This window comes from Lactuca saligna, chromosome 1, assembly GCF_052625555.1.
Source record: "Lactuca saligna cultivar CGN05327 chromosome 1, ASM5262555v1, whole genome shotgun sequence".
NCBI lineage: Eukaryota > Viridiplantae > Streptophyta > Magnoliopsida > Asterales > Asteraceae > Lactuca > Lactuca saligna.
In genome coordinates this window covers 93,913,827-93,941,747 of record NC_136417.1, presented here as the reverse complement: position 1 = coordinate 93,941,747, position 27,921 = coordinate 93,913,827, and the positions used below count along the sequence as shown (strand labels likewise).

General features: G+C 42.1%; 1 protein-coding gene across 1 annotated transcript; it reads right to left on the bottom strand.

Moving 5' to 3' along the window:
* Positions 1–202: 202 nt before the first annotated feature.
* LOC145041708 (double-stranded DNA-binding family protein) lies at positions 203–3,835 on the bottom strand. The gene is made up of 7 exons (XM_078989866.1): positions 3,705–3,835; positions 3,022–3,090; positions 2,869–2,918; positions 2,319–2,383; positions 1,323–1,414; positions 589–660; positions 203–462 (listed from the first exon to the last, which is right to left on the bottom strand). Exons 1-7 carry the CDS (start codon positions 3,705–3,707, stop codon positions 424–426), a joined length of 390 nt encoding a protein of 129 aa, XP_078845992.1. The 5' UTR covers positions 3,708–3,835; the 3' UTR covers positions 203–423.
* Between the last annotated feature and the right edge of the window lie 24,086 nt (positions 3,836–27,921).

Genomic DNA, 27,921 nt, shown 5'->3' with positions numbered 1-27,921 from the left:
TTAACGGTTTAGGACAATATGTATAATTTCAATTTATCATGTCAAATCAATAAAAAATATCTTCAAAAAATTTCTCAAAAACACAAACTTTTTTTGTAAATTTTTTCTAATAATTAAAATATGTATGATGTATGCCCATCTATTTAAAATGTTTAATAAAACTTTCTCCTATTAACCCTTTAAGATGCAAGGGGTAAGAAAATAATTCCAATAATACAATAGATTAATAAATGGTTAACAAATAATAAGTGGTTGATGAAGGATTCTCAAACGTACCCAACTTAGGTCATATTTAGTACACATATCACATGCTCTTTAAACAAGAGGAATAGGGAGAATTACATGATTTTTTTTTTCAACAAAAGGGTAATTTAGTCAATATCAACCACCAAAACATGCGACCAAATTCGAATGGATGAATAACTAATCATCATCATCAAGCACACTCCTTCGCCTTTGTATCTAAGCAAGAACAACAAATGCAAAACAAAGTCAATTACTTGTTCTAATAATCAGTCAACTTTTTGTGATGATAACTCACGAGGGTATTCTCGTCTTTTTCATAAGATCAATAAAAATTAGACTTACTGTAACTTTGGTCTGTTTGGTAGTTTGAGTGTTGATTTGTTCCAACAATGAAATCAGCCTTTCTTCAGAAACCTATATTTATATCACAACATGTAAGATATGAACAAATTAATATATAAATAAAACTTATAAACTTTTTTAACTAACAATCAACCATTTCATTACTTAAAAAAATAACTGATTATTTAGAGTCAAAATATTTATATTTGAGTTAATCTCAAAAACGACCTTATATATTATGGTTTTTCCAAATTAAACCTCAACTTTATTTTTTTCCTGAAAAAGACTTTGTATTTCATCATTTTCCCAAAAAGAAGCCCTAAACCTTCAAAACTATTTTTTTTCCTGAAAAAAAGACCTTGTGTTTTTTCATTATTTTCAATCTGGCCCTTTAAGTTTTTGAGGGTTTTTTCGGAAAAAATAAAAAGTTGAGGGTTTTTCCGGAAACAGTTAGAAGGGTTTCCGAAAAAACCCTCAAACTTTTTTTACTTTTTCCCGAAAAAACTCTCACGTTTACAACTTTTTTGAAAAAAAAAACTTAAAGGGCCAGATTGAAAATAATGAAAAAATGCAAGGTCTTTTTTTCAAAAAAAATAAATAAAAGTCGAGGTTTAATCCGGAAAAACACAAAATATTCTAAAAAAGCAAGGAAGTAGTGGTTAAATTAAATACTAATTTTCTGGTTTAAAAATAAAAATATATACAAGTATGAAAGTTGGTTGTGATTTAGGTACCTTCTCAGCAATTTGCCCCATTTGGGCAGCTCTTAGTATAACATCTTCCACTCCTCGAGACTTCTCGGGTTTCACTAATGCTATACGAGCAACTGTAGGGGTAAAATGGTCATTTAGTCTCATTCACACTTTATCCATGTAAGCATCATTACGCCATACAGTATGTTTGGCGTGTCACAGCCAGCTTATTTTTCGAGCTTTTTTTAGTTGTCATGTTTGGCAAACCAAAAAAGTAGCTTAAACTTAGCTTTTCAAGAGTTTTTTTAAAATTTTCCAAAGATACCCCTTAATTAATTATAGAGAATATATTTTTTTAAATGTCATTTTATAACTTTCTGCTACTTTTGCCAAACATCATTATTTACCAGCTAGCTTTTCAGCTATTAGTCAAGCTTTTCAACTAACAACTAGTTTTTCCGCTATCATATGGCTTTTCAGCTAACGACTAGTTTTTCAGCTTGTATGCCAAACATAGCCTTAGACCAGCTTTTTAGGAGCTTTTTAAAATTTTTCCAAATATACCCCTTGATTAATTATAGAAAACATATTATTTTATATGCCCTTTTATGTCATTTCATAACTTTCAGTTACTTTTATCAAACATCATTTTTTACTAGCTAGTTTTTCAGCTATCAGTTGAGTTTCATATAATAGCTAGTTTTTCAACTATTAGTCAGGTTTTGATATAACAGCTAGTTTTTCAGTTATCAGATGGCTTTTCAGCTAACAGCTAGCTTTTCAACTAGTACACCAAACATAGCCTTAATAGAAAAAAAAGAAGAAATAACTTATCAATAGACTTAATGGATATATATAAGAGTATTTCTTTTAAAAGTTTAACCATCATTTAATAAATATTTTAAGCACTATTTATCTAGTCAGCAATTAGTGGGGAAAAAGAAACCAGGTTGCATATTCCATAAGTAAATAAAAGAATGAAACATTGTTGCATATATAAGCATATATATAAAAAAGAGCATATGCAAGGGTACTTACGTCTTTCACGTGCTTCAGATGACAATATCTGACTAAGCATCATCTGCCTCCGTTCATCTGCCTCGCTGTATAAGTTGTTTAAGTAGTTTAAATCAGCAAAAACAATTTTATTAATAATAATAATAATAATAATAATAATAATCACTTCCACAAATTCTATTAATTGTTAAGCTATCTTTCAAAAAATTTCCATTTACTCAAAACAAAAACTCTCTAATACTTCATAATACAACCTCAATAAAAAAAAATTCATTTGAAAAAAGCATCGTTCATTTTACATTAACAGCTATCCCCATAATGAAAACACAAGTTAATGAAAACTATAACTAGAATAATGACACTTTAATGTCTACAAAAGAGTAATCAAGGCAAACTTATTTCGTTCCCAATTCCCATTAAGTCTTATGTTTTTACAGATTTGCCCTCATTTATCTTTCCCCTTCCATTTCCACAAATGTGGCAACTTTTTCTTAAACACTTTTTAAAAATCATTTATCTCAAGAGCCTAAGAATATGAACCAATTGATGTTAATAATACAAGAAATACAACCTTTTTGCTTCATCTTGAGCTTTTTGTTGATCAGGGTTTTGCTGACTTCCCTGTTTTCATATATGCAAGTTCCAAAGTAAATACAATTTTATAAAAGAAATTTAAAACTAAATATGACAATTAACAATAAATAAATAAATAAAATTCACTTACACCACCACCATGTTGAGCCATTAGCTCCTGCATTCTTCTTTGCCTGATAGCTTCTAGTTCTGGATCAGCCTGAAATACATTACACAACCAATAATTGTTGTTTAAACTGTTGTTTCTTTTTAACTTAATCCAAAAAAAAACAACTTAAGAGTCATTAATCCAATACTTTAATGCTGCAACAAGAAACAAAACCTCAGATCATGGTATTTACCTTACAAAGATATGTTATGAGACATAGAAACCTTTAACTTTAGCATTATATTGATACTTTTGGGTGTATACATTACAACATCAGGTTTAGACATTCATCGATTTCATTGTATACTCTAGTCTAGCTCTCCAACAAGAATTGAACAAGATTCAAGAAATCAAATCAAACTAAAACACAAATCTGGAATTGATTAGGTTACACTTCTTCTCCGCAATAACTCAGAAAAATTCATATCGAGAAGTAAGTTGTAACAACACAATCAAGCGTAAAGATAATGACTAAAATCATGGAGGTATGAGCAGATAGATCATAAATCCTTCAAGAACATAAAAAGGACTTCAATTCGCATGCGTATATTTCTAAAGGCGATACTAATTTTAACCCATCGTAGTTTGTTGTTAATTTTTAATCACCGTCAGTACATAGACACATACACATCTTCCCGTGTGATTAGGAGGAGTAGAGAAATTACCATCGGTTTCTGCAGAATCGAAGTCGGTGCCGGAGCTTTGTTTCTTTGAATTTCTGGGTGAATCGGCAAACAGTGAAGTGGGGGAGGAAGAGACGATGGAGATGGCGTTTAGAGAACGCGTTTGGTTGGGGATGTAAAAGGCTTAAAACCGCATTATATATATTTTGTACTTGGAAATAATAGTTTTTATCTTTTTATTTGACAAAATTGCACGATTGGTCCCTTGGTTGGCTGAAAATTATCATTTTGGTCCAAACAAGTTTGGCCTAACACCGTAGGTTTAAAGTTTTCGTTTTGTTGCGAGTTTAGTCCAATATGGTTTTAACTTTCCCTTAAGTAGTCCCTACGATGGTTTCCCTCAAATGGTACTTACAGATGTTAAGTTGCACGCGAATAGTCCCTGAGTTAGATGTTTGTCCATTCCAACGTTAACCTGCCCCTACATAACTTGCATTGTTGCACATGAGGGTATTTATGTCAATTTACCCTAAAGAACCTTTTCTGAACAACTAACTTAATAGCTTTAACCTTTAAGGTGGTGGGGTTGAGTTTCAGACATTGACTTTCACCCTCTATCTCTTTCCCCAAGATGACTCTTGATCATCCCCTCTTCTTCAATCGTCAGTTCTTACCATTGTAGGACAACTTAGTTCAACCGATTCAAGGGTGTGTCTAGGAAAATGGTGCTCACATTGTGGTCGTTATGTCCATGCTACACCTGACCTACGTAAAGATTGTAACACCCATAAAAATCATGCCAAGTTTAAACTTTTTAAAACATTTCAAAACCAATGATTATTACAGATCTTGTTTTCAAAATAGTATAGTGTCAGAGTATCCCATAATCAAATCATGAAAACATAAGGAGGTGTACGATCATGCCTTCGCCTTCCCACGATCATCAGAAGTACCTGAAACAAAATCAACAATTGTAAGCCCGAAGCTTAGTGAGTTCCCCCAAAATACCAACGCCATGCAATCATAATCATATCATATAAATAAACCAGCATGTATAATGAAACATCAGTCTGACTAGACCGCCTCACATGCCATCAGTCTATCTGGACCGCTATTCAAGCCTTCGACACGTCTGGACCGCCTCTCAGAGCCTTCAGCCTATCCAGACCGCTCGTCGAGCCTTCGGCCTGACTAGTATGCCCTAACCAGGTCTGCAGTCTATCCGGTCCACCTTGGGTATCTTGGCCTACAGCACAAAGCATGAACTGCCTCAACCCAATCCCCCAAACCAACAAACATGTGCACATAAATATTATACGTTAGCTAGCATGTACAGATAGTCATACAGGTCTAACATATCACTAACATGGAAACCATCCTATAACCAGGATACCGATCTAACTGATCACTAACATAGCAACCATCCTATAACCAAGATACCGATCTAATAAATCACTAACATAGCACATTCCTATAACCAGAATACCAATCTAACAGATCACTAACATAGCAACCATCCTATAACCAGGATACCGATCTAATAGATCACTAACATAGCAACCATCCTATAACCAGGATACAAATCATAAAACATATCATGCAATAAACCCGGATACAAATCTGAAAGGTCTGGCATTGGTGCCTTAGACCCTGTTGATATAGTGAGGAGAACTCACCTCACACTGCTGAAGTCATGCGGACAAAACCCTAGCTGTTGGATAACAGATTCCAGAACTGTCAATCATCAAAACAACACCTAATTAATAATTGGGTTCCAATGTATAACCATAAGTCCATGCTTGGGGTAAAAGACTACCTTACCCCCAACCTAGCATGATTCAAGCCCAAGGCCCAAACTCACACTCCAAAGGCCCAAAAGTCAACCAATGACCCCAAGCCCAACATATGGCCTAATTTTCCAAATTGGGCCCAAACCCTTCACATGGGCCTTACCTTAAGGCCCAACCATCTATTCTAGTCCAAAAACTTGGCATTCCAATGGTTCAATATCTCACAATCATCAAGGCCCAATTATGGCCCAATTTTCCAAATTTGGCCCAAGTCCCTCACATGGTCCTTACCCTAAAGCCCATCCAAATATTTTAGTCCATTTACTTGCTCTTAGATAGCCCAATCACCAAAGCCCAATAGAAAGGCCCAACTCAAGGCCTAGGCCAAATTAGGGTTTCTAAACCCTAATTAGGGTTACCAACCTAATCATGTTCCAATTAATCCATTTGTTAAACTTTTGATTAATTAATTATTAATTAAGTTGGGCACCACCCTCTACGAACTCGGGTAGTGGTGGTTAATGGCGGCTTACGGAGGCGGCGGTTATGAATTTCCTTGATTATTCCGACCATTAATTATAATTGTACAACAATATTCAAAATAACACATACACAATATAAAAAACACTTACACTCACACACAATCACCCCTGTGGTGGTCGGCGGTGGTATAAGGTGGCAGGCACCACCTCACGATGGTGGTGGTGGCTTTTCTTGTGAAATTCAGCCAAGCAACACCTAAACACCACTTCACTGTAATAAACACACACACACATACACACACATGTTTCAGTTTGCAAAATGGACCCAGCCACCCACCTGGTAGCGTAAGGCGGTGGCAATGGCATGAGATGGCGGGCAGCAGCAGCGGTTTGCAATGACAGCCAATCAACACACGCCCCAACACACACAAACACGAGATAGTAGCGGATAACACCACACGTCTTGCCCAGAAATCTGGACGAAACCACCCCTAGTGCTGCACAGTGACGGCAACAGCACCAGTAGCGGCAACAACGGTGGTTAACAATGGTCATGGTTGTGTGTAACACCGAAACAATGGGGAAGGAGAAGCTGAGACTGCAAACAATACCCACACGTCGGACTCGAAGGAGGATGACGAAGGACATTGCATATGTGGAAGAAAAGTGGCCCGTTTTCAACCGAGAATGGCGGCGGCTCCACCACGGCGTCTGCTAGACAGTAGGTGGCGATGGGTGGTTTGAGTAGCACGGGTGACAGACATGGTTCGCCTATAGATGACAATAGAGGGAAGTGGAAGAAGATGATAGAGGAGTGGTGGCACAACTTCAATGATCGATCTTAGTGGCTCATTCGGCAGCCCATGACGTCCGGCAGCAACTTTGAGGTGGCGTCTGACGGCTAGACTGCCAGTGGTTGAGTAGTTGTTGGTTACGACAAGGTGGCGGCTGGAGGACTTTCCGACGATGGCGGCTGCATTCTTAGGTTAGGGTTAGGGTTACCGAGTGACGGGTTTTATACCCCGAGCCCCATGAAACTTTATCCCATAATGACAACAATGGTCCCTCCTTCTCTCTTTTCTTTCAACTTAAGTCTGAATGTTACCAAATGGCCCCTCCTCCACAAAACCTTTTCAACTTAGGTCCAGAAGTTACTCTTTAACCCATCCTTCCATAAATCCTTTCATATTAAGTCCAAATGATACCAAATACCCCCTGACTTCTGAAAATCTTTACAAAATAAGTCCCGGTATTACACTTTAACCGCCCCAAAGATTCTAATCTTATCATTTAGCTCCCCGAAACCAACACCCCGTTAATTATTATTTGATTTTGGCTACAATAATATAAAATAATAATAAAAACTACTTCTCGAGGTTCCAGGTTTATTATTTAATTACTCTATTTTAAATAGAATGTTACAACTCTTCCTTACTTAAATTGGATTTCGTCATCGAAATCATTCCTTACCATTTCTGATACATCAAATAATTTGAACAACACGATCACAACTACAAGCATACCCTATCCTTTCCAAAGGAACCGTAACCAACCCTCACAGGGTTCTGAAACCTGAAGACAAACGAATTCCTTGCAATATGATCACATTTACTCAATTTGAAATCTGAAGTCTCAAGATAGCCTGGCTCCCTAGAAGACCGCCCATATAGAATCATTGCCGAATTCTTTGCATTTATCTCCCAAATTGCTACTCAACTTCTGATAACCTGGGGTTCCTACTAGAAGACAGAGTCACAGACCAAATTTCCATGTAATATACTTATAATTGACAGAAAACTTATCCAGAAGACCGGATTCCTGCCCGGTTGACGTACAAACGATCAATCTTACAGTCGCTCCGCGCGACCTCCAAAGGAAACTTCGACTAGCAGTAGCCACCCTAGCTATAACACCATTCATGGTGTAACGTCCCAAAAATCCGTACCAAAAATTTTTCTTTAAATCATTACCAAAGCCATATTCATAAAACATAACATAAGTCATAACATGAATTTAGAGTATCATTTCCAAAACATATTTTCATTATCAGAGTAAAACATCCATGCTGACAAATCAATGGTGTGTGCCATGCGATCACCCCGAGCTCTTCCCACCGCTACCGGAAGTACCTGAAACCAAAACTGAAAACCGTAAGCACGAAGCTTAGTGAGTTCCCCAACCTACCACATACCCTAATAAAAACACATACAACACATAGCGGGCCACGCCCACGATTTCGGGCCTCACCCGCTACCTCGGGCCTCGCCCGCCACAACGGCCCCGCCGCTCTAAGACCCGCTTGGCTTCGAGCCCCACTCGGATACAGATCTGTTTCACTTAGGCCTCGCCTGTCACTTGGCCTCGCCCGCTAACATATAATAGCACATAAACATATCACAACACATAAGCTAAACATATACTAATGGATATTGTCCTAAGGCCTCGCCTATCTTGGGCCTCGCCCTTGACCTGCTACTGATGAGTCATGGAACCCCATCCCCACTCCTATTGGTGGTGAGATACGGGCCCAGCCCATACTCACTCTTTCCCTAACTTGGGCCTCGCCCCTGCTCTGCTGCAAATGAGATGTGGAACACCATCCACACTCTGCTATTGGTGAGATACGGGACCTCGCCCACACTCACCACCTTACCAGGCACATACAAGTATCACACAGACAACAAGTATACTTCTATCATGCAAACCATTCCTTGGGCACCCGCCCTATATCAATGGACCTTGGTCCTAAATATCATACTTGCATACAGTGCATAGGGATAACCCCTGGGTCTTCCTACTCGTATCTACATGGGCCAGCATTGTGGCCTTAGACCCATTCACACAAAGGGAACACTCACCTGGTACTGCTGAACTTGCTGGTAATCCCTCTGACCGATGTCTGACAACTCTCTCTGAACTACTGCTCCACTAGCTCCTTGAGCTTCAATATCAATATAGCACTTAGTCAAACTATCCTCCGAAACCATCTAAGTCCACTCTGGTCAAAGTCAAACTCCTGATCAAAGTCAACCTTCCAGGTCAACACTGCTCATCGAGTCTGCCTACTGACTCGCCGAGTTCATATGTTTAGAATCCTTTCATTCGTGACTCGACTCGTTGAGTCAGCCCCTGACTCGCCGAGTCTACCGATTTCCGAGTCCTGACCTGCCCAACTCACCGAGTCCCCACTCAACTCACTGATCCGAGTCTAAACTCGAAGGGCTTGGGGTTTCGCGACTTGACTCGTCGAGTCCAAGGCAATCTTCAACATACTCGCCGAGTTGTTCATCCAACTCGTCGAGTTCCTGCCCATCTCCCTACAACTCGTCGAGTCCACTCGAAGGACTCGCCGAGTCTATTCAACCCTTCATATATGCAGAGGCTATTTGAATCATGCTTGGACTCCAAACTGTAGATCCACTCTTCAAGGTCCTAATCCTTGCATAAAGTGGCAAACTTTACGTGTAGATAAAGAGATCTAGGCTCAAAACACTATAAACTAGGGTTTTAGACAAATAGGCTCTACAATCAACCCAAGGACAGTTACTTTATGCCCCTCTAGGCCAATATATGCTTAGATCTGAAGTAGCAACTTTAGATATGGGCTTCTAACTCGAATTGGTTCTTAAACATGGCATAAAAGCCCCAAATCTCATAACCAAGGTTGATCTATATGCGAAAGAGGGAAGGTAACGATTCATTACCTTCAAATGCCCTGGAAAGCTCCACAAACCCTGGATCTAAAGCCAATCTTTGAAGTCCCAAAGATTCCCCTCTTCATTCTTCCTTCAAATCACCAAAATGGCAAGAAAGCTTGAATGAGCAACAATGAAGGCTTAGGGTTTTATGTTCTGGATGAGAGAGACTCTAAGGAATCCCTAATGGAGAGAATAAGGTGCTTAAATAGAGTCCAAAGTCCCGAATTTAGGGTTTTCCTTTTCAGACCCAACTCGCCGAGTCCATGAGCCGACTTGCCGAGTTGGTCACTTACTCAATCCCCCGGATCCCGCTCCAACTCATCGAGTTCCTCTCTGGACTCGACGAGTCAATTCTTTTGACTTAGGGTTTTCTTTCCCTTTCTGTCACAACTGGAAATTTTGTGTCATGTAATCTATACATTCAAGCTAATGTAAATCAAAAACTTCAATCAAATACATCATACAAGTACTACAAATAGTCATCAAACAAGTGGGAACACTAGAAGTCCTCATTTAGGTCCATTTTGGACTAGAACTTCCTTATTGGACCTAATGGACCAATAAGCTTCCAATTTGACTATCAAGGGCTTAGAACCCTAATTGGATCCAAATTGGACCCACATTTATTTAATTCAACATTTTAGGTCATGTTGGACCTAGAATGAAATGAACTAAAAGCCTTGATACATGAATAACCTAAACTAGTCCAATAAAAATATGAAAATCCTACCACATTCTTTTAGGTATAAAACACACCCTAACTAACACTAATATTGGGCTTGGGAGCAAAAAGCCCAAATTTCCTTTTTCCTTCCATGTTTTCGGCCCACATCAAGCCCAAGAGGAGGGTTTGACTTTCCCATGCCACCTCATTTTTATCCATTGGACATCCATGCAATATTTCTCATCCTTCCATGCACATCACCTCAAATATCACTTCTTCTTCTCTTCTCTCTCTCACTCTCGGCCACTAGCACACACACACACCCACAAAAATCTCTCAAATTCTCTCTAGATCACTCAAGAACTCTCCCTCCTCCCCTCTCCAAAAATCTCGAAAATTAGGGGCTTTCAAGAGGATCTTGCAAGTTAATCATCATCTAAGGTAAGATTATACTTGGATCTATGGTTTAGATTCTTTTTGTTATCAAAATCCTTTCCCTAATCTATGCAAAAATCATGATCTTGCACCCTAGAACCATCTCAAACTCAAGATCTACCAAGGAAAGGTGCTAAGGCCAAAAATCATCAAGTTTTCTTCCATCTTTTCTTCCAAAAACCGAAACCACACCCAAGGTGAGCTTCATACCCCCTATTTTATGTTTTTATGAGTTTTGTGGGGGGGGGGGAATACAAGTGAAAGTGTAGATTTATATGTGTTTTGTATGCCTTGTATGATTTCCATGCTTATATGTATGCATTTGTGTGTTATAATGTTGGATCTAGCCATAAAACCCCTCAAAACCGAGATATATCTTGTGTTAAATGATTTTAGCTTCAAATATATTTTTAAATACAAAGTGTTTCAAGAAAAATGGTTAAGTGGTTTAGTAACAATTTTCTTTGGGTTAAAAACACAAATTTTGGGCCTAAAATGTGAAAAATACAAAATTAAGGGCCTAAATCGACATATCACGAATTCTGATGGATGAAGTGTGTCAAAACAGTTTCAATAAAACAATTTCTGGAAATTTACTCATTTAGAGGATCAAAAACATAAATTCCAAGCTTAATGGGCTAAAAATGACATTTTCGGCCCAATGAGGCCCATTATGCGAGATTTTCTGATTTGGAGGGCCAAAACTGCATTTTTCTGTAAAACAGTGGACTATAAGTGTTCCAAGTCCTTTTCAAAGGTTTAAAATTCTTTTTAAATTTAAAAAGGACCAAAGTTGTAAAATTTTTACAATTTGGGCCAAAATTGTCAAAGTTGCGAAAAAGAAGGGTTAAAACCGAGAAAACTGCATTTTCAGGGACTTAAACTGTTTTCTATGAAAAATATGCTGAAAAATATTAATTTCAATAATTTTTGGTGTTAAAATGTCAAGAAAATTAATTTAAGGACCAAACCGGAAAGTATTCAATAAAAGGGTTGAAAATGTAAGTTTTACAAACAATGAGGGGCTGAAAACAGAAAAATTTCAAGGCTAATTCAATATACGCAATTTGATCAAATACAATACACTACAATACCAAAATCGTTGTGAAACGAATTGGTTCGGTCTCGAACCAATAAAAAAATCCGAAACTACTAACACGACGACACTACGATTCATACAAATAACGTTTGGGAATTCAATATACATGCGAGTGTGCACAGACGTCTACGCACCATCTTTGGGCCCCAAAAGTGTAAAATCTTGTTCGTTGAGCCTAGCTAGCCCAATGACCTGATCTTAAGGCCCGAAGACATTTTTTTTCTACGAAGTGTTGGGTTTCACCGACTTGGCACAACGTAGAGGGACTTTCAATGGCTTGTATACTACTGGTCCCCAAGGGTCCTTTGGTATTGCTAGTAAAGTCTACATTTCATGCGGGGCGGGTCTGGGACCCCTCGTACATTTTTATCCCCAACCGGTTAATGGAGTCATCGAGGCCTTCGTGTCCTCTTTCTCTTCGGATGTAGGACTACACCTAGTCAGGGCGATTGGATAACGTGATTAGTACGGACGACGCTTTCGGGATCGTTAGTATAGCTATAAACTGGGCGTTTGTGTAATGCGGGTTTGTAGTAATTAATCATGCTCAAAAATAATCCAACGTCGCCTGGGGCTGACACTATACGCTATGCAATGGTTTCAATGTAACTTCATGTAATTCAAGGAATTAGGAGAACATCGGGTTTTCCTAGGGTTTTCAATACATACAGATTTGAAATGCATACAACTTCAATGAACAATTTTTTTTACAAGTATAGAAACAAACAAGCATACCTATGGATCTTCACAAACGTTTTCAAAAGCTTTTTCTTTTCAGAAAATATCGGATTTTCTGGTGGTTTTCAAACAATACAAACATTGGATTTCAAACACTACTTATGAACTCACCAACATTTCATATGTTGACGTTTTTCAAAATACTTGTATTCTCAGGGAACCAGTGAATCAAAGGAAATCATATTCAGTGACGACTTGCAGTTTATTTATGTACGAACCGAACAATTTAATTGTTGGGAATGTAATGTTTAAACAATGTATGACATGTAAACGCTACTGGTTGTACTGTATTAATGAATGGTGACGAATGTTGTTATGTTTCATATATATTCAATGTTATGGTATTCAATTGAGTCACGACAGCCCCCGGACGTTTCCGCCGTCTGGTTCGGGGGTGTGACAGGTTGGTATCAGAGCTTTGTTTATAGTGAACTAGCATGTCGAGCCACACATTGATATGCAACTATAAACCAAAAAGAGGGACTAACATAACTCTGAACAAAACAAGTAAATAAAACACGCTTGCTTGCATTAGGGATAAGAACCTAACGCCGAATCAAACACAATAATGCTGGTATCTCGGTTAATTCGGGACTGTTCTTAGTGATACCAAGGAGTGAATGTAGCCTGATCAACTACATTCTCTCCAAGGTAAAACTAACACACGTCTTGATGAGATCGGGATAGCTAGGGAAACCTAAAACTATACCCTTTATCACCCAAAAAGAGAATGTTTGCTTAGTCTATACAATAGTCATAGCATCCTAGGATAATGTTAGCATATTTACGTACTCGTGCAGACAGCATGGCTGGTTTTCATCACCCTGGAGACCCCTACTTCCCTAATCAGGGAAACAACGGGTGGCTAGAGGAGGAGGAGCCTGAGGAAGAGCCTGAAGAGGAACCTAAGGAGGACCCCGAAGAGGAATCTAACGGGGAACCGGAGGCAGAAGTCGAGGGCGAGCCTGCCGAACCCGAAGAAGACGAAGAACCTTTCGGAGAGGAGCTCGATGACAGCGAAGGGGGTGATTCGGACGCAGAGTCCGAGGTCATCGACCCCCCTTACCCGATCAGGGTGCCTGCTTACCGTGTGGGCCCCACTGGACCTACCCCTCCTTGGGGCATTGATCTCTGGAGATGGAGCAGACATCAGGGACAGCGACCCCCGTTTGGCATGTCATGTGAGTTCTTCGACCTGAGGGACGGAGGACCGGCCGACCGAGCCCTACCGGTCATGGTGAGGCGATTACGGGACACCGGCGACCTTGCTCAGGGCACTGCTGATCAAGTACGCCAGTTGTGGACTAGGGTCGAGCGTGCGGAACAGGAGACGCGTGACGTCCTCAGGGAGTTTCACATGAGGCAGGTAAGGTGGGAGTCTCGACTTCAGGACGCAGAACGCTTGGTGGCTCGTCTTCAGGGAGCATCCACATCTTCGGCACCACCTCCTGACGCAGCTCATCGCGATTAGGGATAGACTTATCATAATAGGTCATTAGGAACTATGTTATGTACTCCGGTTCTATGTTTAAGTGACTACACTACTCATGGAGCCGTTATGCTATCGGATTAGTGTCACATATGTATGCTCCTACGAGCAAATTTTCTTGTATTACATGCGGATAATATTAATGAACTTTTGTGTGTTTTGTTATGATATTACCAGTTGTTATGTGTTGAGACGTTATGATTGTATGCTCGATGGTAGTAATGTTTAGGTTCGTATCATACCCCTAGTTAGTAGGATCGCAACCTCATAGAAACCACGTACACTCAACATCTTTCCGTTTCATGACAGAAAGATGCCTCGCCCAACTACTCGCGGAAATCCCGAACTAACCCCGCCCGAAGTTGACTCCACTGCTTTCCAGGCAGCCGTGTCTGCTGCGGTCACAGCAGCTATGGCACAACTTCACCGAGGGAACAACGGAGGAGGTAACGGGCAAGGATCCGGAAGTTCGAACAACGGGACGAATCAAGGACCCACTAAAACGTGCACCTACAAGGATTTTTCGAACGCCAAACCCCGAACTTTCAACGGCACTGGAGGAGTGATTACCCTAAAGCGATGGATCGAGAAGGTAGAGTCGGTATTCGAGATATGCGAGTGCCCCGAGCAGATGAAAGTGAAGTTCGCGGCCTGCACTTTTGTGGATCAAGCACTCACTTGGTGGAATGGACACGTAGAAGCTATGACGCTCCCTGTCGCCAACTCTATTCCCTGGGCAGAGATGAAAGAAATGTTGATGGCAGAGTACTGCCCCCGAGGCAAAATACAAAAGATGGAACAGGAACTATGGAATCTCACTGTGCAGAATGGGAACATCGATGCCTACATAACGAGATTCAGCGAACTATCTCTATTGTGCCCGGGTATGATTACATCAGAAGGAAAGAAGATTGAACGATTCATCTGGGGACTGACATCCCCCATTCAAGGGAATGTGATAGCTGCGAACCCTGAAATGTTTGACAGTGCAAAGAGATTGGCAAAGAGGCTATATGATCATAACCACAAAAAGGGCGAGAAGCCAGTGGAGACTGAGAAGAAAAAGGAGGGTGATGGTAAGAAAGGATGGAACAACAAGAGAAAGGGGCGTCAGGGCCCCGAGGCCTCTAAAAAGCAGCAGACAGTGGCAGTTAACGCTGTCACTGCGCCAGTTCCAGCCACACCACATGCTCCAGCCTCAGCTGCTTCAAATGCTTCAAGACCCTATTCCGGTAATCTTCCCAAATGCAACAAGTGCGGTTTCCATCACCAAGGAGAATGTAGGGAGTTCCATTACACCAGTTGCAACCGAAGGGGACACACTGCGAGGTTCTGCAGGACTTATCCTTCTCAGAACCAGAGTCTGGGAAATAACCAGAACAACAACAACCATCGCAATACCAACAACACCAATGCCGGCAGCAACAATGCAGGGCTTAGCCACACCTGTTTCGGGTGCGGAAGGACGGGACACTTCCGTCGGGATTGCCCTAACAACAACAAATCAGGAAACAGAGTAGCAGGAAGAATGCTAACTATGGGTCAGAGTGATGCAGTTCAGGACCCCGCAGTTGTGACCGGTACGTTTCTCCTAAATCACACTTATGCATGCATCTTATTCGATACCGGAGCGGAGCGAAGTTTCGTAAGCGAGAAGTTTAAACATTTATTAAAACAACAACCCCAGAAGCTAAATGAAACCTATACGGTGGAAATGGCCAATGGGAAAACCGAATCCACTAGGGAGATCTACATCGGATGTACCCTAACCCTCAACCAACACGTCTTACGAATAGATCTGATGCCAGTATCAATTAGGAGTTTCAATGTGATTATCGGCATGGATTGGTTAAGCCCCCACCATGCTGAGATTATGTGCCATGAGAAGGCCATTCGCCTTCGTCTCCCAAATCACGAAACCCTAGTAATTTACGGAGACAAACCCAGTACAAATCTTCGTCTCATCTCGTGCATCAAAGCACAAAAACACTTGCGAAAGAACAATTTGGCGTTCTTGGCTCACATAGTGGACAAGACCAAAGAAGAAACTAACATCCAAGACATTCCAGTAGCATGTGAATTTCCGGACGTGTTTCCCGAAGATCTTCCAGGAGTACCCCCAGAGAGACAGGTTGAGTTCCGAATCGACCTCGTTCCAGGAGCAACTCCTCTTGCTAAATCACCATATCGATTGGCTCCTGCTGAAATGCAGGAATTGTCCAGCCAACTCAGTGAGCTTCTGGACAAGGGATTTATCCGACCTAGCTACTCGCCATGGGGAGCTCCGGTGCTCTTTGTCAAAAAGAAGGACGGATCTTTCAGAATGTGCATCGATTACAGAGAGTTAAATAAACTCACTGTCAAAAACCGCTACCCACTCCCACGAATCGATGATCTATTCGACCAGCTCCAAGGAGCTAGTTATTTTTCTAAAATAGATTTACGGTCCGGATACCATCAACTCAAAGTCCGAGAAGAGGATATTCCTAAAACCGCTTTCCGAACCCGCTACGGACATTATGAATTCGTCGTAATGCCCTTCGGTCTAACAAATGCACCCGCCGCATTTATGGACCTAATGAATCGAATCTGTCGACCGTTCTTGGACAACTTCGTCATCGTGTTTATCGACGACATCCTCGTCTATTCTCGAAACAAAGAGGAGCATGGCCAACATCTCCGACAGATCCTAGAAACTCTGCGAACGGAAAAGCTGTACGCCAAACTCTCCAAGTGCGAGTTCTGGCTCCAGAGTGTGAATTTCCTAGGCCACGTAGTTAGCCAAGACGGAATTCATGTGGATCCCTCTAAGGTCAAAGCTGTGGAAGGATGGTCAACTCCGACTACGCCCACCGAAATTCGTCAGTTCTTAGGCCTAGTAGGCTACTATAGGAGATTCATCCAAAACTTCTCTAAGATCGCCAAGCCGCTTACCTTGCTTACGCAAAAGGGCGTGCCATTCAAGTGGACAGACCGACAAGAGATTGCGTTTCGAACCTTGAAGCAAGCTCTCTGCAGCGCTCCTGTACTATCTCTACCCGAAGGAACGGAAGATTTTGTAGTTTACTGTGACGCGTCAAATCAGGGCTTAGGTTGCGTTCTCATGCAACGTGGAAGAGTGATAGCATATGCGTCCCGCCAACTAAAGACGCACGAAGTAAATTACACAACCCATGACCTAGAACTGGGAGCCGTGGTCTTCGCCCTAAAAATTTGGAGGCACTACCTGTACGGTACAAAGTGCACCATCTTCACGGACCACAAGAGCCTCCAGCACATCTTGAATCAGAAGGAGCTGAACATGAGACAACGAAGATGGGTGGAATTGCTAAACGACTACGAATGCGAGATCAAGTACCATCCAGGCAAGGCCAACGTGGTAGCCGATGCATTAAGTCGGAAGGAGTACTCTAATCTCCGTACGAAAACGCACTCGATAACCATTTAGTCTCATCTGGCCACTCAAATTGCATCAGTCCAGGCAGAGGCTATGAAAGCGGAAAATAGAACTAGCGAGGCATTACACGGGATGGAGAAGAACCTAGAAGTCAAGGAGAATGGGGTATACTACTTTATGAACCGTATTTGGGTCCCAAAAATCGGAGGATTTAGGGAGACTGTAATGAAGGAAGCCCACAAGACACGATACTCCATTCATCCCGGTTCGGACAAGATGTATTTGGACATTAAACAACACTATTGGTGGCCTAACATGAAGGCGGAAATCGCGACTTATGTGGGTAAGTGCCTTACGTGCGCCAAAGTGAAAGTGGAGTACCAGAAACCTTCCGGATTGTTACAGCAACCGACAATCCCTGAGTGGAAATGGGAGGGGATTTCTATGGACTTCGTGACCAAGCTGCCCAAGACGTCGGACGGATTGGACACCATATGGGTAATAATCGACCGACTGACGAAATCTGCCCATTTCCTGCCAATCAAAGAATCCTACAAGATGGAGAGACTGACGCGTTTGTACCTACGAGAAATCGTAAGACTCCATGGAGTGCCAAAATCTATCATCTCGGATAGGGACAGTAGGTTCACATCGCGCTTTTGGCAATCACTCCACAAGGCAATGGGAACTCATCTTGATATGAGCACCGCATATCACCCACAAACGGACGGTCAAAGTGAACGAACCATTCAGACGCTTGAAGACATGCTTCGTGCTTGTGTGATAGACTTTGGAAAGTCTTGGGATACCCACCTACCGTTGATCGAATTCTCATATAACAATAGTTATCATTCGAGCATCAAGGTGGCCCCTTTCGAAGCACTGTACGGGCGTAAATGTAGATCACCGTTATGTTGGGCTGAAGTAGGTGACACCCAGCTAGCAAGAACGCATACGTCGGACAGGGCACTAACAGGACCGGAGATTATTCGCGAAACCACAGAAAAGATCGTTCAGATCAGAGCTCGATTACAAGCATCGCGTGACCGACAAAAGAGCTACGCCGATAAACGGCGAAAGCCCTTAAAATTCCAGGTCGGTGATCGAGTATTGTTGAAAGTCTCACCCTGGAAAGGGGTTATACGTTTCGGAAAACGGGGAAAGCTGAACCCGCGATACATTGGACCTTTCGAAATCGTCGCCCGAATAGGCCCAGTAGCATACAGACTACAAATACCCGCGGAACTAAACGGTGTACACCCCGTGTTTCATGTCTCTAATCTGAAAAAGTGCCTATCAGATGAAACCCTTGTCATTCCTCTTGACGAAATCGAAATCAATGAGAATCTCCTGTTCGTCGAAGAACCAATCGAAATCATGGACAGAGAGGTGAAGCGTACTAAGCAGAGTCACATCTCGATCGTGAAGGTACGGTGGAACGCAAAGCGTGGGCCAGAATTCACTTGGGAACGCGAAGATCAAATGAAGCAAAAGTACCCTCACCTATTCTAGCATTCTCAAATCTAGCTTTCAAACAGAATTTCGGGACGAAATTCCCTCTAACGGGGGGATGATGTCACAACTGGAAATTTCGTGTCATGTAATCTATACATTCAAGCTAATGTAAATCAAAAACTTCAATCAAATACATCATACAAGTACTACAAATAGTCATCAAACAAGTGGGAACACTAGAAGTCCTCATTTAGGTCCATTTTGGACTAGAACTTCCTTATTGGACCTAATGGACCAATAAGCTTCCAATTTGACTATCAAGGGCTTAGAACCCTAATTGGATCCAAATTGGACCCACATTTATTTAATTCAACATTTTAGGTCATGTTGGACCTAGAATGAAATGAACTAAAAGCCTTGATACATGAATAACCTAAACTAGTCCAATAAAAATATGAAAATCCTACCACATTCTTTTAGGTATAAAACACACCCTAACTAACACTAATATTGGGCTTGGGAGCAAAAAGCCCAAATTTCCTTTTTCCTTCCATGTTTTCGGCCCACATCAAGCCCAAGAGGAGGGTTTGACTTTCCCATGCCACCTCATTTTTATCCATTGGACATCCATGCAATATTTCTCATCCTTCCATGCACATCACCTCAAATATCACTTCTTCTTCTTCTCTCTCTCACTCTCGGCCACTAGCACACACCCACACCCACAAAAATCTCTCAAATTCTCTCTAGATCACTCAAGAACTCTCCCTCCTCCCCTCTCCAAAAATCTCGAAAATTAGGGGCTTTCAAGAGGATCTTGCAAGTTAATCATCATCTAAGGTAAGATTATACTTGGATCTATGGTTTAGATTCTTTTTGTTATCAAAATCCTTTCCCTAATCTATGCAAAAATCGTGATCTTGCACCCTAGAACCATCTCAAACTCGAGATCTACCAAGGAAAGGTGCTAAGGCCAAAAATCATCAAGTTTTCTTCCATCTTTTCTTCCAAAAACCGAAACCACACCCAAGGTGAGCTTCATACCCCCTATTTTATGTTTTTATGAGTTTTGTGGGGGGGGGGGGGGAATACAAGTGAAAGTGTAGATTTATATGTGTTTTGTATGCCTTGTATGATTTCCATGCTTATATGTATGCATTTGTGTGTTATAATGTTGGATCTACCCATAAAACCCCTCAAAACCGAGACATATCTTGTGTTAAATGATTTTAGCTTCAAATATATTTTTAAATACAAAGTGTTTCAAGAAAAATGGTTAAGTGGTTTAGTAACAATTTTCTTTGGGTTAAAAACACAAATTTTGGGCCTAAAATGTGAGAAATACAAAATTAAGGGCCTAAATCGACATATCACGAATTCTGATGGATGAAGTGTGTCAAAACAGTTTCAATAAAACAATTTCTGGAAATTTACTCATTTAGAGGATAAAAAACATAAATTCCAAGCTTAATGGGCTAAAAATGACATTTTCGGCCCAATGAGGCCCATTATGCGAGATTTTCTGATTTGGAGGGCCAAAACTGCATTTTTCTGTAAAACAGTGGACTATAAGTGTTTCAAGTCCTTTTCAAAGGTTTAAAATGCTTTTTAAATTTAAAAAGGACCAAAGTTGCAAAAATTTTACAATTTGGGCCAAAATTGTCAAAGTTGCGAAAAAGAAGGGTTAAAACCGAGAAAACTGCATTTTCAGGGACTTAAACTGTTTTCTATGAAAAATATGCTGAAAAATATTAATTTCAATAATTTTTGGTGTTAAAATGTCAAGAAAATTAATTTAAGGACCAAACCGGAAAGTATTCAATAAAAGGGTTGAAAATGTAAGTTTTACAAACAATGAGGGGCTGAAAACAGAAAAATTTCAAGGCTAATTCAATATACGCAATTTGATCAAATAATGGCACCGCGACTATCGACGAAATACAATACACTACAATACCAAAATCGTTGTGAAACGAATTGGTTCGGTCTCGAACCAATAAAAAAATCCGAAACTACTAACACGACGACACTACGATTCATACAAATAACGTTTGGGAATTCAATATATATGCGAGTGTGCACAGACGTCTACGCACCATCTTTGGGCCCCAAAAGTGTAAAATCTTGTTCGTTGAGCCTAGCTAGCCCAATGACCTGATCTTAAGGCCCGAAGACATTTTTTTTCTACGAAGTGTTGGGTTTCACCGACTTGGCACAACGTAGAGGGACTTTCAATGGCTTGTATACTACTGGTCCCCAAGGGTCCTTTGGTATTGCTAGTAAAGTCTACATTTCATGCGGGGCGGGTCTGGGACCCCTCGTACATTTTTATCCCCAACCGGTTAATGGAGTCATCGAGGCCTTCGTGTCCTCTTTCTCTTCGGATGTGGGACTACACCTAGTCAGGGCGATTGGATAACGTGATTAGTACGGACGACGCCTTCGGGATCGTTAGTATAGCTATAAACTGGGCGTTTGTGTAATGCGGGTTTGTAGTAATTAATCATGCTCAAAAATAATCCAACGTCGCCTGGGACTGACACTATACGCTATGCAATGGTTTCAATGTAACTTCATGTCATTCAAGGAATTAGGAGAACATCGGGTTTTCCTAGGGTTTTCAATACATACAGATTTGAAATGCATACAACTTCAATGAACAATTTTTTTTACAAGTATAGAAACAAACAAGCATACCTATGGATCTTCACAAACGTTTTCAAAAGCTTTTTCTTTTTAGAAAATATCGGATTTTCTGGTGGTTTTCAAACAATACAAACATTGGATTTCAAACACTACTTATGAAGTCACCAACATTTCATATGTTGACGTTTTTCAAAATACTTGTATTCTCAGGGAACCAGTGAATCAAAGGAAATCATATTCAGTGACGACTTGCAGTTTATTTATGTACGAACCGAACAATTTAATTTTTGGGAATGTAATGTTTAAACAATGTATGACATGTAAACGCTACTGGTTGTACTGTATTAATGAATGGTGACGAATGTTGTTATGTTTTATATATATTCAATGTTATGGTATTCAATTGAGTCACGACAGCCCCCGGACGTTTCCGCCGTCTGGTTCGGGGGTGTGACACTTTCTAAACCTTTCTGATTTCGGGTGTTACAACTCTCCCCCACTTAAACTAAACTTCGTCCTCGAAGTTTGCTATGGCCAACTGACCTCCGATCTGCCTTCAACACTCTGTTTGGGAAACCTAACACCCGCTGACTACCTTCGCTGGCCTTCTGCCGATCATTCTGACTAACATTAATCCTTGCGGATAAAATTCTCGGGTTAACCCTAACCCTGACCATATTGGAAACACAACTTACTCGACTGTCAAACCTTCTAGTACTCTCCGAGTACTTATGCTTGACACCCTAGGAGGGTTCGCCTCTTTTTCCTTGTGCACTTTCTGGCCTCCCCAAGGCCACGATGCATAACCAACTACTTCCCTTGCCACTGTGAAGGTCGCATCACTCACCAAATCCATTACTCCCACTTCTTCCAGTACGGGTCGTTACCACCAGTCTCCATTGGACACTTTTCACTGCTATAACTTAGTGCTCAGCACCCCTCAATCAACTAATTGCATTTCACCATAGACTGCTTACCATCACTGCCTCTGACTAAAAATTTATGTTGTCCCTTTTTCTGCCTTTCGGATGAACTGAGACCACCCTGGTCCCTACTGATCTATCAACATCTGGATTACCGGCTCCCACTGGTCGCTAGCCCCCAACACAAAATTCTAGTCGCTCCCAACGACTTCCGAGGAAACTTAGGCTGCCTAAAACCGCCCCCTTCTACTCTGCCATTCTGGCGCTACAAGTCCTGGGATCCTCGATCCCCTAACTGGGCCCTAAGGTCCTTACCAGGTCCCACCTGTACTACTAAAACTCACGGGCCTCGCCCACGGGTCCCTCCCGACTATACTACTGAGCAACCCTGCTCTCAAGTCTCACCTATATTGCTACTCTCAAATGGGCCTCGCCCATGGGTCTCACCCAACTACATCCTGGAGCAGCCTTTCCCAAGGTCTCACCTCTCTAAGGCCATACAGGCAAGCTCTATACTATTCTCATCTACTACCCATTCCTGATTCCTACCTGGATCACTAGGAGGTAAGGGCCTCGCCCCAACCCGCTACTAAGCTGCTAGGGAATGCTACGACTTACTCGTAGCCTTACCACACCTTCCACCTCTGGCTTGCTGACGCAATGTTGTGGCTCTCCCGCCGCTCTACCATGCTCTACATGCTGACTCTGCCACTGACTATTATCACGAAAGCATCCCATGCTATCGTTCTCAAAATCCTCATTCCAACTCTTTCGAGTCGTGTAGGCGATCCTCCATCCTAAGATTCCAACCAAATACCAACCATATTGATAACATGATCTAACTATTGGGAAGTTTCTTAAACTCCCAACCCAGAACTCATCAACCCATCCATCACTGTGCTACTTCTTTTCCTTCTCAGAGATCGTGTACTTATCTTGGATCTGTGCGCTCTTAACATTGTACACTCGGAGGGTTCTCCCCCACTTTGATCCTGCTTATACCTCACTGCTCAATGCTTGAGAAGGATTCCTAATCTTCTCTGATATACCGCAAGCAAACTGCCGATAAACCAAGCTTACCATAGCTAGGGACCTTACCGATCCATCACTCAATAATACCTTACCGAATCCAACGGGTCACTACTGATTTTCACACCAGCATGCTATAGTTACTTCATCCTAAGTAACTTGCTTCCCTAAGGCACCCCTCCCTTAACTACCACTTTATTATCCAAGGTATGCAGATGACATATAACTAAATTGCAAGCAAGCCGCTAAATTCTAAAATACTTATACCACAAATGATGTAGAATCATAACAATATAATCATGAACAGAGAAAGCAGAAAATGGAAGACACATACCTGCAACATCCGGAGCAACTTGTGTCTCCATGGTAGTCATCTGAAAAGCCCTGCCTCCTACCGCAGGCGCCTCTGCTTGGCCCTGATGGCCGTCTGTGATCCTTAAAGTTGCAGGGGCAGGTGCTATCACCCGTCCTGCTGAAAACAAACTGTGGCACTGGGCCTTCTTGTGGCCCCGCTGACTGCAGTGGAAACATATCAAATCTGATCCCTGTGTGGTGGTAGCAGTGCAATCCCTACTAAAATGACCAGTCCGGCCGCACTTAAAGCAGCCCAAATCCCCACTACTACCACTCCTACAAGCACCCTCGTGCATCCTGCCGCACCTCCAGCATCGGCCGCGACTCTAGTAATCCCTCGATCTCAAATCTGACCCCTTGGGCCTTTTGCCCAAACCTGTGGCTACCTGAACCTCATCCAGCTTCCTCTTCCGGATCTGCTCCAAATCAAACTCCCTCTCTCTAGCCTAAGAGATCATATCCTCCAGCTTCTTACAGCCGGACCTACTCACGAACTCCCTGATGTCAGCCCTCAGCATCTCGCTATATCGGGCCTTCTTCATCTCCTCATCCGCGACATACTGCGGAACAAGAAGGGCCCTCTCCCTGAACTTGGCAGTGATCTCCGCCATAGTCTCAATAGTCTGCGTCAAATCCTGAAACTCCCGTGCTAACTGCTGCACTCAATAATTGGTGAAAACTCCGCCCTAAACCTGGCCGAGAAATCGCTCCATGTCATCGCATCCAACGCGGCATCATCACCAATGGCATGACCAACCTCCTCCCACTAATCCCTCGCTCTGTCCTTCAGCAGACAGGAAGCGAGTCTGACCTTGTCCCGCTCAGGACACCAGCTCGTACGGAAAGCGTTGGCAACATTGGCCAACCATCTGCTGCTAGCAATGGGGTCCCTAGCCCCATGATAATCTGGCGCTCCGCAAGCTCTAAACTCTCATAATTTCAAAGTACGAGCTCCCATCAAAGACATCATCTCTGTACGCAAGGCTCCCAGCCTCTCATCCAAAATCTCCAGTATACCCTCCTTGAGCGTGCCAAAGATGACAGGAGTCTGATCTAGGATACTGTGCGTAACCTCCGCTGATATCAACTCCCTCATCCGCTCCTCGAGCTGCTCGGCCCATGAACCCGAGCCAGATCCCTCTCCGGTGCCTAATCCGCCCACTGGCCTCTCTCGCAATGTCACCATGCTGAAAACATAGCATAATAACCATCAGAATACTCATCACTGCTGAGGGATCACACACACTACCAGTTTCCCGGTCTCATCTCGGCCTTTCTCGAATTGAGTACGGATCCTCTGCTTTCAGTAGTACGGGCCCATACTACCTTCCACATCTATCCGTACTTTCCTCAAGAACTGCTTCGACTCCACTGGGTCCCTTTTCTACCACTACTACTCTCAGCACTATCTCATCCTAGGCTTACCCTAGGGAAACCTCTAATTCAACTCAAACCAGTCCTCAGCTACTGAAGGCCTCCTTGTGATGCCAATTAGCCACCACTTGAATACCATCACATGTGACGAAGGTCAGATAATCCTTTTAGTAAAAGACTCGTCCCCACAACGGTTAGACTCAGACGAGAGCTGCGCAATAGGGCCAAATCTAGCACTCTAAGATTATTCAACCCTGATCACATGTGATGTGATGTATTCACCTAATGGCTAACTCCCATAACTCAGAATCCCTCAAAGCACAAAGCAAGCATCATTCAGACAAGGGAAAATCTAACCATAACATACTCAACAGTCATAATCTCATATCAAGAATCTGTACTAGCATGCGACATAAGCTCATAAACTCAGGCATAACCTAAACAGGCTATCCTATTACTGTCAAATCAGCACTATCATGAAACTCAAAGCACATATAACAGGCACATAAGGCATCCTCTCTAGATCCTTAGCCCTAATCTAGCATGCTGTTCTACTGACTGATATTCATAACATAAACTTGTATGGGTATTTTGGGGTACTTACTTGAGCTCGGCTGATTTCATGCACCACACCCTTTTCTCTTATCAAAATTCTTTTCTTTCTGAATTCTTTTCGCTTTACTAAAAATGTTTCATTTCTAAAAACTCTTTTTACAAAACTGTCTTTTCATTTTGAAAACTTTTTATCCAATCCCTTAGTTTGAGTTCAGACACACCCGAGAGTATGTCTGAATCCCTCAAACCAAGGCTCTGATACCAACTTGTAACGTCCCAAAAATCTGTACCAAAATTTTTTCTTTAAATCATTACCAAAGCCATATTCATAAAACATAACATAAGTCATAACATGAATTCAGAGTATCATTTCCAAAACATATTTTCATTATCAGAGTAAAACATCCCAGACTGACAAATCAATGGTGTGTGCCATGCGATCAACCCGAGCTCTTCCCTCCGCTACCAGAAGTACCTGAAACCAAAATTGAAAACCGTAAGCACGAAGCTTAGTGAGTTCCCCAACCTACCACATACCCTGATAAAAACACATACAACGTATACTGGGCCACGCCCTCTACCTCGGGCCTCGCCCGCCACAACGGCCAAGCCGCTCCAGGCCCCGCCTGGCTTCGAGCCCCGCTCGGATACAAATCTGTTTCACTTAGGCCTCGCCTGTCACTGGGTCTCGCCCGCTAACATATAATAGCACATAAACATATCACAACACATAAGCTAAACATATACTAATGGATCCTGTCCTATGGGCTCGCCTATCTTGGGCCTAGCCCCTGACCTGCTACTGATGAGTCATGGAACCCCATCCCTGCTCCTACTGGTGGTGAGATACAGGCCCAACCCACACTCACTCTTTCCCTAACTTGGGCCTCGCCCCTGCTCAGCTGCTAATGAGATGTGGAACACCGTCCACACTCTGCTATTGGTGAGATACGGGACCTCGCCCACACTCACCACCCTACCAGGCACATACAAGTATCACACAGACAACAAGTATACTTCTATCATGCAAATCATTCCTTGGGCACCCGCCCGCTATCAATGGACCTTGGTCCTAAATATCATATTGGCATACAGTGCCTAGGGCTAACCCCTGGGTCTTCCTACTCATATCTACATGGGTCAACATTGTGGCCTTAGACCCATTCACACAAAGGGAAAACTCACCTGGTACTGCTAAACTTGCTGGTAATCCCTCTGACCGCTATCTGACAACTCTCTCTAAACTGCTGCTCCACTAGCTCCCTGAGCTTCACTATCAATATAGCACTTAGTCAAACTATCCTCCGAAGCCAACTAATTCCACTCTGGTCAAAGTCAAGGTCCTGATCAAAGTCAACCTTCCAGGTCAACTCTACTCGCCGAGTCTGCCTACTGACTCGCCGAGTTCATATGTTTAGAATACTTTCATTCGCGACTCGACTCACTTAGTCAGCTCCTGACTCACAGAGTCTACCGATTTCCGAGTCCTGACCTGCCCAACTCACCGAGTCCCCACTCAACTCACTGATCCGAGTCTAAACTTGAAGGGTTTGGGGTTTCGCGACTTGACTCGCCGAGTCCAAGGCAATCTTCAACAGACTCGCCGAGTTGTTCATCCAACTCGTCGAGTTCCTGCCCATCTCCCTACAACTCGTCGAGTCCACTCGAAGGACTCGCCGAGTCTATTCAACCCTTCATACATGCAGAGGCTATTTGAGTCATGCTTGGACTCCAAACTGTAGATCCACTCTTCAAAGGCCTAATCCTTACATAAAGTGGCAAACTTTACGTGTAGATAAAGAGATCTAGGCTTAAAACAATATAAACTAGGGTTTAAGACAAAGAGGCTCTACAATCAACCCAAGGACAGTTACTTTATGCCCCTCTAGGCCAATATATGCTTAGATATGAAGTAGCAACTTCAGATATGGGCTTCTAACTCGAATTGGTTCTTAAACATGACATAAAAGCCCCGAATCTCATAACCAAGGTTGATCTATATGCGAAAGAGGGAAGGTGATTCATTACCTTCAAATGCCCTGGAAAGCTCCACAAACCCTGGATCTAAAGCCAATCTTTGAAGTCCCAATGATTCCTTTCTTCCTTCTTCCTTCAAATCACCCAAATGGCA